The sequence below is a fragment of the Bolinopsis microptera genome, chromosome 4 (assembly GCF_026151205.1).
Source record: "Bolinopsis microptera isolate Bmic1 chromosome 4, MBARI_Bmic_1.0, whole genome shotgun sequence".
Taxonomy (NCBI): Eukaryota; Metazoa; Ctenophora; class Tentaculata; order Lobata; family Bolinopsidae; genus Bolinopsis; species Bolinopsis microptera.
This window is the reverse complement of record NC_087075.1, coordinates 5,396,390-5,412,057: the sequence shown is the minus strand read 5'-3', so window position 1 is coordinate 5,412,057 and position 15,668 is coordinate 5,396,390. Positions and strand designations below refer to the sequence as shown.

Below are 15,668 nucleotides of genomic sequence, written 5' to 3'. Positions count from 1 at the left end.
CCTTTGTTTAGAACTTGTATTTGATATTAATTATTTTAATTGCTATAACCTCCCTGAACTGACAATCTCTTAAAATGATCACTACTTTTTTCACTACTTCAGTTGCACTTCCAGAGTCAATCTTTTGTTAAAAATATGATTTCATATGATTAAAGGAAAAATATTGGTTTGTGTTAAAATTCCGTAACTTTTGTTAAAATATAAGACAAATAATTTCTAATAAGCTACATATATTAGGATATTAAGACATGTGAAACCCGAACATGACAGCAACCTTGATCATCATAACGACATTGCTTTGGTCCCCCCTCAAAGGTAAAAGTGAATCAATGATACACTTGAATTAGTGGTTATATCTGTACTTTGAATGATATTTATTAGTGCCATTACTCCATTAGATTTGAGTAAGTTCTCCAATTTCAGGATTTATACAAGTTTGGTTATAATCATGAGGTAAAATCCAGCTATTTCCCTAATTTGACCGACTGAAAACATTATGATCATTGATCATAATGCAATGTGAAATTTTCACTACTCCAGGTGCTCTAAGACCAGAAGTACCAGGTGAGATAACACCTACGTCTGTGTCTGCGACTCTTGCAAATAACGTGGCTTCCAATGGAGCAGATAAAGCCATAGACAGGGACCTGAAAACCTGGGTTTCTGCAATAAAAAGAGGGAATAGTAAGGCCTGGTTTAGAGCGTCTCTAGAAACGGAACACTGCATTATGCAGGTAGTGCATTATTATGGCTCAGACTCAAAGCAAAACAACACTCACACCTGCTCTAGAGACTCGTGTACCTGTCAGGGATCGGGATGTGCTTATTATTCCCTCACAGTGTACCATGAAAACACGGTCCCTGTAGGCTATGTCCCCTCCGGGTGTGAACTTGGGGACACTGTAGAAATAAATAGGCATGGAAATATCCGCGTGTATGAAATAGTGATCATCGCACAATTACTATCAGGTAATCTATTGAACTCATCTTATGTTGTTTTTCCAGATATTATTCAGAAACCTATCAGTTTATATCATGTAGTAGCTTCATGAGTTATACTTAGCTATATACAGGGTGGCCCATAAGTGACTACCCACACGCAACCTCTTAATAACTCACGTAATTCGTCTCCAAATTGCACCAAAATTTCAGAGATTATAGATATGGGTCAAACTTAGATTTCCTGAAAGTTTCGTAAGCCACGCCCAATTACAGTGGGCGTGGCGTGACACTCCCTCTTTTTCACTATTGTCTTCATAAAATGAGAACGATTTAAGCTAAGAACTCAAAATTTTTTGCACACATTTGGCTTGATAATTGAAAACTTTTCCCAAGGTTTCAAGTTCATTGGTTAAAATATGGCTGAGTTATGACCATTTCAAAACTCATCGGATACGTGATCCGAGCACTCAGTCAGTGATCTCGTCACTTGGTTAATGGCCTGTTTGGCTCACATGCACCGCTTGATTGGTTGCAGCCTGCTTATGGGCCGGCCTATACAGCTGACAGCACCTAAAACGCTATCACACGAATTTATGGTGGTGTCACCATTTCAGGGCTTGTTAGCTCTGCTAGTCACAGGTTCCTTACAATCAATAAAAAGGAATGAACCATCCATTGAATCATCGAAAATGGTTCACTATCCTCCCTTTACTGCAGAACAACGATTGTTCGTCTTGCACACGATCGGCGAAGAGTCAAATGATTGACCCACTCATAAGAGCAAAACAAGATTACCATTATGAAGACAATAGTGAAAAAGAGGGAGTGTCACGCCACGCCCACTGTAATTGGGCGTGGCTTACGAAACTTTCAGGAAATCTAAGTTTGACCCATATCTATAATCTCTGAAATTTTAAAGCTACATTAGATTAAGAGAATATTTCACGACAGTTCACTAGTTGCGCGAAAAAACGACATTCTAAAATTAGAATATCTACCGAAGGTTGCGAGGAACTGAGCCTGAAGAACGTCGTTTCAACGGAGCCTAAACTTCCTGTAGCAAATGGAACACTGATGACGGTACAATGCGATACAGGGTTTATCAACAGAGGAGGAAAAGCGAGGTGTATGGACGGAGAGATAGTTGGTCTTGTCTATGATGCACCACTTTGTGCTATCATTGGTATGTTAACACCTTGATACCAACTTCATAAGGTTATTATCTAAACTTTTAAATTAATATTTATGTCATCCACGAGGAATAGATACTGCGAACTTCTCGTTTCAATTAGCGCGAGATACTTTGGTAACTAAACTGCAGAGCAAAATAAGAATTTCTAGATTGCAATATATTTTAAAGCTACATTAGAAGAAGAGAATATGTTAAGACGGTTAGTATAGTATATAGTTTACTAGTATATAGTGTATAAAACTTGTAACTACTTAACACTACGTAAAACTTGTGACTAAAATATTTTATGCCTCGACATTATCATAATGTCATGTTATATGTCACATTTATACTGATCAGGTATATATCACTTTTGATTATTTACTTTGTATTACTATTCCTTGTTATCTTTGTGTTCCTTGCACTGTTACCAGCGTACAGTAATACCCCGATTACAGGGAATCTTGGAAGAAGGGAATTTATAGTATAAATTTCCCGTTTAATCGACAATCCTTGTAACTCCGGGAGTTGAATCCCGTTCCCGTTGTATAGAGGCAAGGTAAAATGCCATTGCCTTGAAAGGTACGTTCATTATTTAACTTAATTTAGTGCGGACAAACCAACTTGTAACTCTTAATACGAAACGTTATATTTTCATGAAAATTCAGTTATGATACAGGCTCTTGCTCTGTTTACCAAAACGACCATGTTGGTACCTAAAAATGCGCGTGTTTCAAACACCTCACCCTCGTATGATAAACCTCCATGGTCACTCAAACAAGTATCTCATCTCTAGGTAGGCTATTTTTAGGTCCCCAGTAGGAGAGATGACATCTTTAACCGATCGGGGGGTACCAATGGCATAGAATGGAGAAGAATGGCATAAAAATCATCAAATGGCATAGAAATTTCATGGCATAAATGGAAATTTTGTTTGGCCAATTCTCCATTTATGCCAATTTATGCCATGAATTTAGGTCTTCATATTTGACCTTTAGGATGACTTTAAATTCGCAAATATTATTAGTACTTGAATAAGAGACATGTTTCATGCTTTATAACGCTTGGAATGATCGTTAAAGTCAAAGATTCATATGACAAATAAAGAAAATAGAAATTTATTATATCAAATATATACCAAACATTTCACTATTCAAGAAAAGCAAATTGTGAGATGTTCAAAATGTACAGAATACAAACATTGACAACACAACATTAGGAGATCCATTGATTAGGCTATGTTCCTGGCAGTAGTACTTCATCGGGCATGACTTTTAAGAAATAAATCTAACCACTCCTGTGGCAAGAGATTTTTATAATCTCAGGAAATAGTGATCGTGTAACTTATAACCTCTCCTATTTCAATGACCATAGACACCCTTTACGAGGTGCCACTATTAAGTACAGTAATCTGTTCTGGGTGATTCCAGTTTAAACAGATGAGGTGCAACAAAAAACTATGGATCTAGACCAGTAAAGGTCGATAAAAAACTGCCAGGTTCGAGGGGCCAGCTACCCTTCAACCTTAAAATAGCTACTGAAACATCAATGAATAACCAAAAGTGGAGTGACTCTCGGAGTTCAAGGAGGGGTGTAGCCAGGATGAAGTGCTCTGGGCAAAGCCGCAAGGACCCCAGTGTGCAGATGAGAACAAAGAAGTCGCCTTATTTCAACAGTGTTATTAGTTCACAGCATATCACTCATGTGGACCCGGAGAAGGGGAGAGCCGGAGAGCACTCCCATACAACTTTATCAAACACAGTATTGATGTGGGAACGTGGAATGTGTTATCATTGGAGAGCAGTTCCTTAAAGCTGTATGAATTGTCACAGAATATGTCAGCATATAAAATGGATGTCTTGGGGCTGACAGAGACGCACAGATCCGGCACTGGTGAGGTTACCTTGGATGATGGGTCCCTCTTTATTAACTCAGGAAGAAGTGATGGGTACAGACGACAAGGGGTAGGTTTAGTCCTCTCGAAGAAGACTAAAAATTCATTGATTTCATACAGTCCGATATCAGAACGTATTCTTGCAGCGAGGCTGCACAGTCGACATATCAACATTTCGATTGTGATAGCTTATGCTCCAACTGAGGATGCAGCAGTCGGGGTAAAGGATGACTTTTATCAGCAGCTATCTGGGGCATTTGATGAACTACCAGCTCATGACGTGAAGTTTTTACTTGGAGATCTAAATGCTCGCATTGGCCAAGATAACTCAGCTTGGTCCGGTGTGATTGGTAAGCATTCCCTTCACGTTTCATCAAATGACAACGGCCTTCGACTATTAGATTTCTGTGCATTACATCAGCTGACAATCGGTGGGACGCTTTTCCAGCATCATTGGCTCCGATCATTATTTGGTTCGGGGTCAATTTAGAGTCAAACTTATGGCAGTTCAAAAAATGAACGCCTCTCGTAGGATATCTCCAGCAATTGAGAATCTTAGGGATCAGTCCAAGGTTGAAGAGTACTGCATTGCTCTTCAAAATCATTTTAGCTGCCTACCAATGGAGGTAAATCTTGATGGAGAATGGACATTAGTTAAGGATACTATTAAAGAAGTGTCTATGGAGGTACTGGGTGAGCGCCCCCGGCGCAGAAAGCAGCAGCATTTGTCTCAGGAGACAAAAAGCCTTATTGCAGAACGCAGTAAGATTAAACAGATGGCGCCTAGTGACAACAACAATAGGAGCGAGTATTCTCGGGCCAACAAACTTGTCAAAAAGAGCTGCAGGAAAGACGACGAGAATTGGGCTCTTAGAGTTGTAGCAGATCTGGAAACATCAAACAGCTGCTGTCCATGGCCGGCAAAGGGAAGTTTGGCAACGGATAAAAACACTGTCCGGTAAGAAGAATCGAAAATCAACTGCTGTAAGAGACAAATCCGGGAAGTTGATTGCTGATCCCTCTGCTCAGAGAGAGATGGGCCTGGGGAGAACATTTTTCGGAGCTATTAAACCCTCCTCCCACGAATGCGGATCTGTCTGACCTGGACCATCTTGAAGTGATTCCATGCTTTCCTTATCTTGGTGATGGTGATGGTCCCTCCACTAGACTTGAGATTTTAAACTGTCTCAAAAAATTGAAGAACCACAAAAGTGCTGGGATCGACGAAATCTCTAATGAGCAGTTAAAGTATGGGGCAAGTGGTCTTGTGGATAGGATGGAGAAATTGTTCTCTAAAGTTTGGAATTCAGAAGCAGTGCCTGACGACTGGTTGAAAGGCATTGTGATAATTGTACCAAAGAAGGGTGATACCTCTCATTGCTCCAATAATAGGGGGATCACTCTAAGATCTACAGCATCTAAACTGTATCAAATCATCATATTACAACGCATGAGTGACGGTTTAGAAAGTTTGCTACGAGACAATCAGTGTGGGTTTAGAAAGAACAGATCATGCATTGATCAGATTTATTCACTCCGCACTATTATACATAACTGCATTGAATATAATCTCCCCCTGTATGTAAATTTTGTGGACTTCAAGGCAGCTTTTGATTCCATCGACAGGAATTATATTTGGAAAGCTTTCAGTCATTATGGCCTGCCATGTAAATACATTCGAATAATACAGGCATTCTTTAATGGAACTGTTAGTGCTGTTAGACACAATGGTGAACTATCAGAATGGTTTGAAGTAAGTTCAGGCAGTGGCCAAGGAGACATTCAGGGTCCCCCACTTTTTAATGTCTGCCTCAATGTGGCTGCTGAGAGAACAGAAAGCAACAAAGTGGTGTCCCACGGAGCGGTTCTTCAAAGATCTATCAGTCCGCTTGTTGATGATATCACTGTGTTAGATACAGATTATGCAGATGGCATAGCTGTACTGGATAACAGCGAGGAAGGTCTTCAAGAGACAACTGACCTTTTGTGTATGTATGGTGCCCAGCGAGGTCTTAGAATCAATGGTAAAAAGACTGAGGCTATGTGTGAACATCACTGTTGAAGACACGCCAGTGCAGCAAGTTAGTGACTTTACGTACTTAGGTACAATTATTTCCAGCGACGGTACTATCGACCGTGAGCTGTCAGCTAGGATTCAGAAAGCTTCCGGAGCCTTTAATCAACTGAGTAATATATGGAAAAACCGCAACATCCAGTCTTATACAAAGATCAGGATTTATAAGGCAGCGGTTTTGACAATATTGTTATATGGTAGTGAGGTTTGGAACACAACCAAAAAGCAGCTACATCGCTTTGAGGTGTTCCATCAGCGTTGCTTGAGGAGAATACTTAGGATAAGATGGCTCGATCGGGTTAGAAACACTGAAGTGCTGGAGCGTGCAAAGATAAATCCAGTAGAGACGTACATAGGAGCAAACCGCCTGCGTTGGTTTGGCCATGTCACCAGAATGCCAGACACTAGGCTTCCTAAGTACCTGCTTAACTGGACCCCTGCCCATGGGAGAAGATCTAGGGGCCGTCCAAGAAAGAACTGGAGGAAATGTTTGCTGGAAGATGCTACAGCGTTTACAGGAAACACTGACATAGACCTAGAAGGAGCGAGCGAGATGGCTAGTGACCGCAAACTTTGGAGGGAGATGATACGTCACAAACGGGAGTTCATTGGTGTAGGCCACTCGAATGATTGAGGAGACCTAATCAAGTACAAGTAAGTACTCCTGTTGCAAAGTCCTGCTGAGATTTGAAGACTTTAAGAGTTTCTGTACTGCCAGCTTTCAAAACTGTTGAACATCCGCATTCAGGTTGATTGTATATGCGAACATCAGAAGACACTCCAAACGCGTCCCCCTTGAATCTTGAAAGACGAGATTTTGTTGATAAAGTGCTTCTTCCTCCATTGAGCGTGAGTGTCTCAAAAGACCGGAAGGATAGTGTTCCATATTTATCTGTTGATATCGTTTCTCCATCATCACAATCATCAACTCCAGGTTCTACCTCATAAGCTAAGTCGTCCTCATCCTCGAGGCATCCAGCTTCATCATCTACAGCTTCCCAAGAAAGTTCTTGGCCATGGACGATTGGCTTCCCACTCCGTTCTTCAGGATCTGCGACTGCGGCGAACACAGGGAAATTGTTTCTTTTCCCTTCTCGAATTTGCCAACTTGCCTAGGCTTATCATACTACCAGTCCATTTCACTCGTTCTGCTTTCTGGCCTGTAGATTTAACCTTTTTGAGGTGAACTGTAGGATGCAAAACTGTACTTCCACGTGCATGTGCAATTGCAGATGTGTCTTCATGTAATGATAAAGCACTGTACACATTCTTTCTCTCCATTCCATGGGCCATAGTTATCGCATCCATATTTCTTGAGCGACCAGATGAAAAAGAAACCCGAATAAATGCAAACAGCTGCTCATTCTGATCACTTCCAAGGTAATAAGTGACGATTTCAGCATCCAGCAGGTAATCAATAATGCCCATTGCTAGGGATATTTTGAGGAAATTAATGGGTGAAAATAGATGTTGTAGTACAATAAATAGAGATAAAGATGGACAGTACTAGTGGGGTGCAGACTATTCGTTATTAAATTCTCAGTTCAAAGTTTTAAAATTTCATATTTCGAATGGCATAGAATGGAGAAGAATGGCATAAAAATCATCAAATGGCATAAATGGAAATTTTGTTTGGCCAATTCTCCATTATGCCATTTATGCCATTGGTACCCCCCCAACCGATCATAAAATTCCTTGGGTTCTTTCTCCCATTCTTTCTCTATATCTCTCTATTACTCCAATACAAGATGTTCTATACAATTTGGTAAGGCTTTGACATTTATAACAGTATTTCTTACACCTATAGTAGTAGTTAAGGCCTAAGGGACCCCGGAGAGACCCAGAGTCCCCGAGCTATTGAATAATTCAGCAATGAGCTGTCCCATGTCCTTGGGTTAATCGTCGATTACTCTTCAAAAACAATGCAATTACAAAATTATCCAGCGAGAACCCTGGCGAGAGCTAATGACGTGACATGCGCAGCACACTTGAGGATAAGTCAGCTGAGACTGTGCTCTCGTTTTAAGGCAGTCCAAAACAACTTGTACATTTTTGTTTGCTTTGACCGTAATGGCGTAATTTAGCTTATGATAAGAGAAATTTAAAATTGGTAGAAACTACAGTGAAGTTTGACTTGGGCATTGTTTTTAACTGGATGATGACCAATCATTCTACACTCTAATATCACGTGACTCACTTGAACAGTAAACAAGTTCTATAGATGGTCCTGAGGCCTGAGGGACTATATAAACCCCTAAACCTTACCCTAACCCGATCCCTAACTGCAGCATATGCTAAAACCTTAATCCTAACGAGACAATATACCAATCTCCTTATTAATATTTGGTCAAGTCACGTGATCAAAAACAGTTTTTCGTCGATAACTCGCCAGGGGAGCATTTTAACTCTGTGTCAGGTTGGTTGATTTGGAATCGGCGTTCAAAAATACATCTCGTCGATAGACCGTTCAAATTATATCGATTTAAGCAGGTTTCAACAATTTGGGGTCCTTTAAGAAAAATCTCGAAATTCGAGTGTAGTATGGTGGCCGAGGTGGGTCATTGTAAATTATTTCAAAATAAATTTAGAAAACCAAAAAAAACCAAAAAATAACCAAACTTTTAAAAAATAAACCAAAAATAAATTTTAAAAAAACTAAACTAAAAAAAACTTAAAAAAAACCAAAAGAAAAACAATTTAAAACAATAAAAAACCAAAACAAAAAAAAACAAAAAAAAATTAAAAAAAAACCAAAAAAAAATCAAAACAAAAATGAAATCGCTCCATATGGCCGAAATGTGCCATCAGCAGTCCTCACTGCGCGCCACAAAGAACGTACGTTGCGCGCGCGCAGATGTCTACAATTGTACCAAATGGCGATCGCGCTAACGCGTGCTTATTGTTCCCTCACGTGTAGTCTGATCCAGTTATTATTATCCACCTATTATTGTCCTCAGGTGAAATATATATGGCATACCGATAAACTCCTGTATTTGACGTGTGATTTAAGCGTGCTTGAAAACGACTGCAGACATTAGGTTATTGAGATTGAGTTCAGCATCTTGCCCGGCCCCATTGGCCGGACAAATCTCTATATAAATTTGTGTTCAAAGTTGGGAGATTACTTGGGCTTTTTATATTTTGTAGGATGATGTTAGCAGTGAAACAAAAATGTCATCAAAGTCAATAATTTAATAATCAGACCCATATATAAAACAACCAAGTATATGTTATAATTTAACAAAACATTGTAGTAGGATGATGTTAGCAGTGAAACAAACATTTTATCATAATAACTTACTTCGTATTCTAATCCTTAGAAAAGAATTGTACCAACTTTATAATTTACGGAGTTTAAAATTTAAACTTTTAAGTTAACTTGAAATCCTTATAACATGATTTTATGGGTAATGGCTGGCTGTACCGAAGATAAAACAGTACAAAAACCAACAGAAGAATCAAACCCACATATAAAACAACCAAGTAAATGTTATAATTTAACAAAACATTGTAGTTCTGCTAAAAAGAATTCAATGTTAAAATTTAATGTTAAAAATTGAATGTTAAAAATCTAAAAATCAATTTCATGCGTTTAATCGAGGTTTAAATGTGTTTAACCAACCAAGTAAATGTTAAAACAACCAGGTAAATGTTATAATTTAACAAAACATTGTAGTTCTGCTAAAAAGAATTCAATGTTAAAATTTAATGTTAAAATTTAATGTTAAAAATTGAATGTTAAAAATCTAAAAATCAATTTCATGCGTTTAATCGAGGTTTAAATGTGTTTAACCAACCAAGTAAATGTTAGTACAAAAACCAACAGAAGCTTTTTTACGATATTTATAACTAAACGTTCTTTATTAATAAAATCTCGGCCTCAACGAGACGGAAATTATCAAAATCTGGTATCTCGATAGACCGCTTCCCTTATTCGTGTGTATTCCGCTTTAACCCCACTTAACTGAAGTTCCTGAAACGGGTAAATATTTTAGCAAAAACGTTGCCTAACTATTACATGTTCATAGCCAGTCATTATTACGTGTTCATAGCCAGTCATCGGAGTAAGATATATATATATTCCAGTTGCTTTTAGAACAATTTTATCTCAGATAACGATGTTTAATAAAATGATGCAAAGACTTGTTTCGAAGATCTAATCAACACCGACTTTTAATGTGTAGGAGTACAGCTACAAAATATATATATATACGACAAACGATAACAATTAATATGAGAGGGGAAGTAGGATGCATTTGAAGACACTTACTGCTATCCGAGGGAGAGCAGCAACGAGGTATTCAGACGCCAACTCCGAATTAATTTTAATACCAGTAAAAACGTTGGACAAAATATCAGCGTCAGTGAAACTCTCTATATCCTTGTCAGAAAGCATGATTCCACACTCCTGAATGATAAATAATACCTGATAATTAATAAGAGAGGGGAAAATAAATAAAAATTGGGCCCAGATAATGGGTTTTCTGTCTGCTAATTTGTATAGCTATGATTGGGTTGTTTTTGTTTGCTAATTTATCTGATTGCGTTAGCCAACACTGTTGACGGTTTTTAGTAAAGAATAATTCATTGGATCTAATCAAACTAACCTCTCCGCCGTACTCTTCTGGGCACGAATACACATGCTCAGGGATTGTCCCTGATGGAAGTTCCACGTTGCGCTGCTTTCTTCCCCTGAACAGATTTATTAGATTATTAGATATGCACTTAAAGAGGCCTCATGTAGCCTCCAGGCTCGAAAAACCCCGAAAAACCCCGACACACCCCGAAAAACCCCGACAAACCCCGACACACCCCGACATATCCCGACAAACCCCGACAGACCCCGACAAACCCCGACGTGTCGAGATATGTCAGGGTATGTCGGATTATGTCAGTTTGCCCCAATAATTATTTCAAACCCCGACACACGCCGAAATATCCCGACAAACCCCGACATATCCCGACAAACTTCGACAAACCCCGACAAACCCCGACAAACCCTGACAAACCCCGACAAACCCCGACGTGTCGAGATATGTCGTATCATGTCGGGCCAACCGGCTACACGAGGCCTTTAAAGACATCCTATATGTTGTTTCTATTCTTGAATGTTTTCAGTAATTTCGTATTGCAGTATTGTTATGGTTCTCCCTGAATTCGTCGAGATAACGTTCGACAACAGGTATGAACACACCAGCAATTAAATCCCTGTCATACTCGCAACTTGAATCATACAGACCGTCTTGATCAATCTCTCTAAGTACGTGACGAAAACCATCACAAACCTTTTCGCGGACCTGTCAGCATTTTTTACTTGGAAAATGGGGACAAACTATGGTATAAGTAAGGAAACGGACTTTGCTTTGCCTATGTTTGTTTCTTGTCGACAAATAATTGTTTTGAAAACGGTTGTGACCTAAGAAGTGAGCAAGATCTAACCAGATTTAGCAAACATTTCACTCCAACTATTGCCTACCTGCCTCCACAATCGTTCTATTTTGTTGGCAGTAGAAGGACCAAGTATCGTTGTAATCTCCTTGTCAACATTTTTCAGTTGCAATAGAGTTTTCTGAAAAAAAAGAGTGAAAACAAGCAGAATCCTGCGGTCTAACACCATAGCTTTAAGGTACGTATTGAAATTTAATATGGAAACAGCATTTGTAGCAGACATGGCACAGGGACAGTAGGCAGTAGAATATATAAAAAACGCCTTGGAAAATTAACTCACGTGTACAGCTGCAGCATGGACGGTCTCAGTTCCTTTGTCAAATCGAAGCATTTGCGGTAAAACTCTAGATTCCAGCAGATGGTCAAACAAAATACGTCCAATAACTTCACTGTCTCTATTAGACCGCCCAATGTACAAGAAGATGATTTTCCTACTGTAAGTATCAAGGGCCCTGTGAAAAATTAAAAAGAATTAATAACGCTAGCATATCGCCCGACCTAAGAACCAACTTTATAAATATAATGAAATCTTATCATGATGATCAGCAATGTTTAAATTATGAATTACTTTAATTTTAAGCATCCCTCCCCATCACCTCTTAATAAAATACACTGCTAAAAATACATTGTTTAACTGTTTCATACTCAACAGCTATAAATTCACCCTTCTCCCAAAAGTCTTCCTCCGAGCTTTTCTCCCTGTTACATGATAGATAAGATTTGTTTGATTTGTTCAAGCTCCCCGTCAAGATTGAAGGGCCTTAATTTTGCTCACATCATTTCTACAGTCTAAAACTTATATCATAGTTTGGTTATATTCTGTGTTTAAGCCCCTTGCCAAAATTAAAAGATCGGTACCACGCTATAGTCTATACACTCTACAGGGGCAGAACACCAAATAGGTGCTACAGTATAGTGATATAACTGATTGGCTGATAAGGGGGAAATCTTATCCAATGCTGTGCTCCCATACTGTCACATGATGCACTCAATCTCATCACGTAGTGTGTGCGCTCATGTCACGTGACAATATTCAGTCAGGTGCACCGTGCACACACTCAATCATGGTTATACAACATACACATGATATGCGCCCAGAAATGCCCAGCAGGGTTATCTTTCTAGCTGATGTTGACAGTGGGATTACCCGTTTAATCCCGCCCCTTATGAGCCATCCCGCCCCTTTCAAAACATCATGAAGGAATTTATAAGTTGTGGGATGGTATAAAAACAATTAGAGCTCAGCAATGGCATGTTTTCACACAAACAAGAAATGTAACATACCCATATATTTTGAGGTCGAATTGGCAGTTGGCATCCCCACTTAACTTGTCATGGCCATCCAGACTCCATAAGTAGTTTGGCCCCTTGCTGAAGAAGGTCTTCTTAGGCCTCTTATTCTTGAACTTTGGAGTGCGCATAACAACACCTTGTGGATCAACTAACCTTAGTGTATTCATAACATCATCTCTCGATACGAAGAGGCCTTGAGACCTGCAACAAGGAACAGTGAATATACTGAATATTGATAAATAAGGTGTATATATACACATATATGCATTATACCGTTCCTTAACATCGTGATGCCATTGTTTTAATACTACTTCAAGGCGCCTCAATTATTATAAAAATGTTTACTCCTTTTTTCATTGACGTGTTTAAATATTTTAACTTGTTACATTAACACTACAAATTTGCCCTTTTTAGTGTACCTTAGTTTTTCAGTCACATCCCGGTATCCTAATTGGCCCGAACTTTCGTTAACAACATTCTGTACCGCCGTCAGCAAAGTATGATCATCAACATCATTGTGTCGTTTAATGTTCCAGTGATTCAGCATTCTGCAAAGCACTTATTAGTGAAACTTTTAGTTTTACTGAAAATGTTTTGTTTTACTCAATCAATCCATGTGTATTGTGTACACATATGCACAACAGATTTTTGTTTTTAATATGTGGTCATTTGGTAAAGTATAAGTTTCGGTGTTAATCTTTAGTTCAAATACCAGTGAGGTAGATCGTAGAGGGCTGAGGGAGTGGAAGGTTTTTCGTCAGAAATATGAAAATTCAAAACCCATTCGATATGTTCATAGTAACTTGACTAGACTTAAACGCACTTGTGTGCTCATGAGTGTAATGAAGGAGGGTCCAATAAGGGTTAAATACACGGCGCAATTCTGCAACGTTTTACGTTGACATAGCAAAACTGAACTGCACATTGAATGAGGGTCCAATAGGGGCGCGAGCAATTTTGCTATGTAAATATAACAAAATTGCGCCCCGCATTAGACCCTCGTTCATTGCATCTATGAGCACACATGCAGTAATGAACAGTAAACACGATTTCCATTAATTTACAATGTTCATTGTCTGCATTATACCTTTTTACAGTGCGTTCTGAATAAGCCCTGTAGTTGGGGAACTTCTTTGGCAGGAGTGAAGTAATCTCGCTGCAAGTATAGTTGGATGCTCTTGAAGCCTCCAAAAAGTGTCTCAGATCTTCGTCTCCCATCCATGCTGGACCATCCATGACATATACCTATATTTTATGTTCTCATGTTGTGAAATTATTCATGGGACAAAGCAATATCACAAATTACTTTGCAATAATGTCCTAGTTGCACACAATATTTTGATGATATTCAACTTCATTATTTGTTATTTGGTAATGCAGAAGGTATTTTAACAGTATTAATACCCTACTATATAATGAAGATCATCAAAAGGCACTGAAAGAAAAATTTTTATATTTTTGAAAGAAAAATTTTTATTTACCACAAAACAATCAAAACATAATGTTATACGAAACGAAAACGAAACGAAACACTGTATTTACTACCCCGCTACTATGCGACAAAGATATTGTATAAAGATAACTAAATAATTTATACAATATGGTGCCCATGTCTGAGCGGCTCTCCTCAAATAACTTTCTCTCCTCCTCGGAGCAGAAAGTTAAAAACAAAACACGGGTCTCATAAATCAAAAAATACTAAATAATGTTAAAGAGATAATATCAGATTAACTGTCGCAGAAAAATGGTTAAAGTATACATATTACATAATTGATTTTATTGACACACCGATAAAAACCAGAAAAACAAGAAGTGGATACTCGGAAAACAAAAAATAACACAAAAAAGACTAGAAGCCACAAAAAATAGCTTAACCAGGCTATAGCTGATCATACAAATAGTTCTTTAACTTACCCTTAAAAGAGACAATATTCTCGATGTTACGGACATTAAGAGGGAGAGAATTCCATGATTCAGGTGCATAGTTGCTGAACCGCCTGCTAGTTGCCTTCAATTTAGAGAACTATATTCATAAATAAAATCAAATTTCAATTTCAACCACATATACAGTACGCCGCGCACACAGCCACTATTTTGGTGGGCGTTCTTATAGTTCTACTGTTCCATATCTTCCAAAGATGGATACTAGGCTCAGGTTACTTGGCTCAGATCTCGTGTCTTCTGATGCTTTGAGAGGGCCTGACATGGTTCAGATCTCGAGCCTTGGGTCGGATCTCGATGTTTGAGGATCGTATCCTTTTCGGCACGCTTTGTAAACACATAAGCTTGTTAGATCAGATCTTGCGAAAGGCACCTGAGACCTTGTCATCTATTAGTACGCTTGTTATACAGATCGGATCAATACATAAGAAAGAGAGATGGTGGTCGCAGAATCTAATTATGATTGTCTTCAGCAAGTACATCCGCTGACAAAGAGGAGCTGAACTACTTCTGGAGTCTGGACACAGACGGTGTCCTCAACACCCGGAGAAAGGATCGAGATACCCTACTACCTCTACCTGGAGATGCCAGAGGTACAGAATCAAGAAATGTCCTGCTCATGTAATCCTTGACCATGGAGATCAGTCCTTGGCCAGCGGTGCCAAACCTCATTCCCACGACCCTGACAACTTAAAGTTAAACTAGAGCGGTATTTGGAAACCTGTTTATCTTTTAGTTATTTCTAACTGACGATTGGGTTCAGTTGTCGTTTCAAAGTTAATTAGGTAAACTGATTGGGTTTTTAATTATTTTCCCAAGCTACCCTGTCTAGGAAAAGTCCAAATTGGGTTCAGTTGTCCGGTAGCCTTTGAGGAGCTATAAAATAATGACATAATACATCTTAC

The 15,668-nt window shown here is 38.8% G+C and overlaps 2 protein-coding genes across 2 annotated transcripts in view; both read right to left on the bottom strand.

Moving 5' to 3' along the window:
• The window catches only part of LOC134813997 (phosphatidylinositol 4,5-bisphosphate 3-kinase catalytic subunit beta isoform-like), an 83,969-nt gene that overhangs the window by 27,100 nt on the left and 41,201 nt on the right, over positions 1-15,668 (bottom strand). The gene's annotated exons all lie outside the window — the stretch shown is intronic.
• LOC134814303 (uncharacterized) lies at positions 11,196-14,058 on the bottom strand. The gene is made up of 6 exons (XM_063822400.1): positions 13,910-14,058; positions 13,242-13,370; positions 12,814-13,023; positions 11,810-11,981; positions 11,558-11,650; positions 11,196-11,378 (listed from the first exon to the last, which is right to left on the bottom strand). The coding sequence occupies exons 1-6, from the start codon at positions 14,056-14,058 to the stop codon at positions 11,196-11,198; spliced, it is 936 nt and encodes a 311-aa protein (XP_063678470.1).

Excerpts from the sequence above, each read along its gene's own strand:
- LOC134814303 (XM_063822400.1), bottom strand. The coding sequence starts at position 14,058 with ATGGATGGTCCAGCATGGATGGGAGACGAAGATCTGAGACACTTTTTG. Across the intron at positions 13,371-13,909 it reads TCAGAACGCACTGTAAAAAG|AATGCTGAATCACTGGAACA; the intron begins GTATAATGCAGA and ends AGTGCTTTGCAG. Across the intron at positions 11,651-11,809 it reads TCCATGCTGCAGCTGTACAC|AAAACTCTATTGCAACTGAA; the intron begins GTGAGTTAATTT and ends CTTTTTTTTCAG.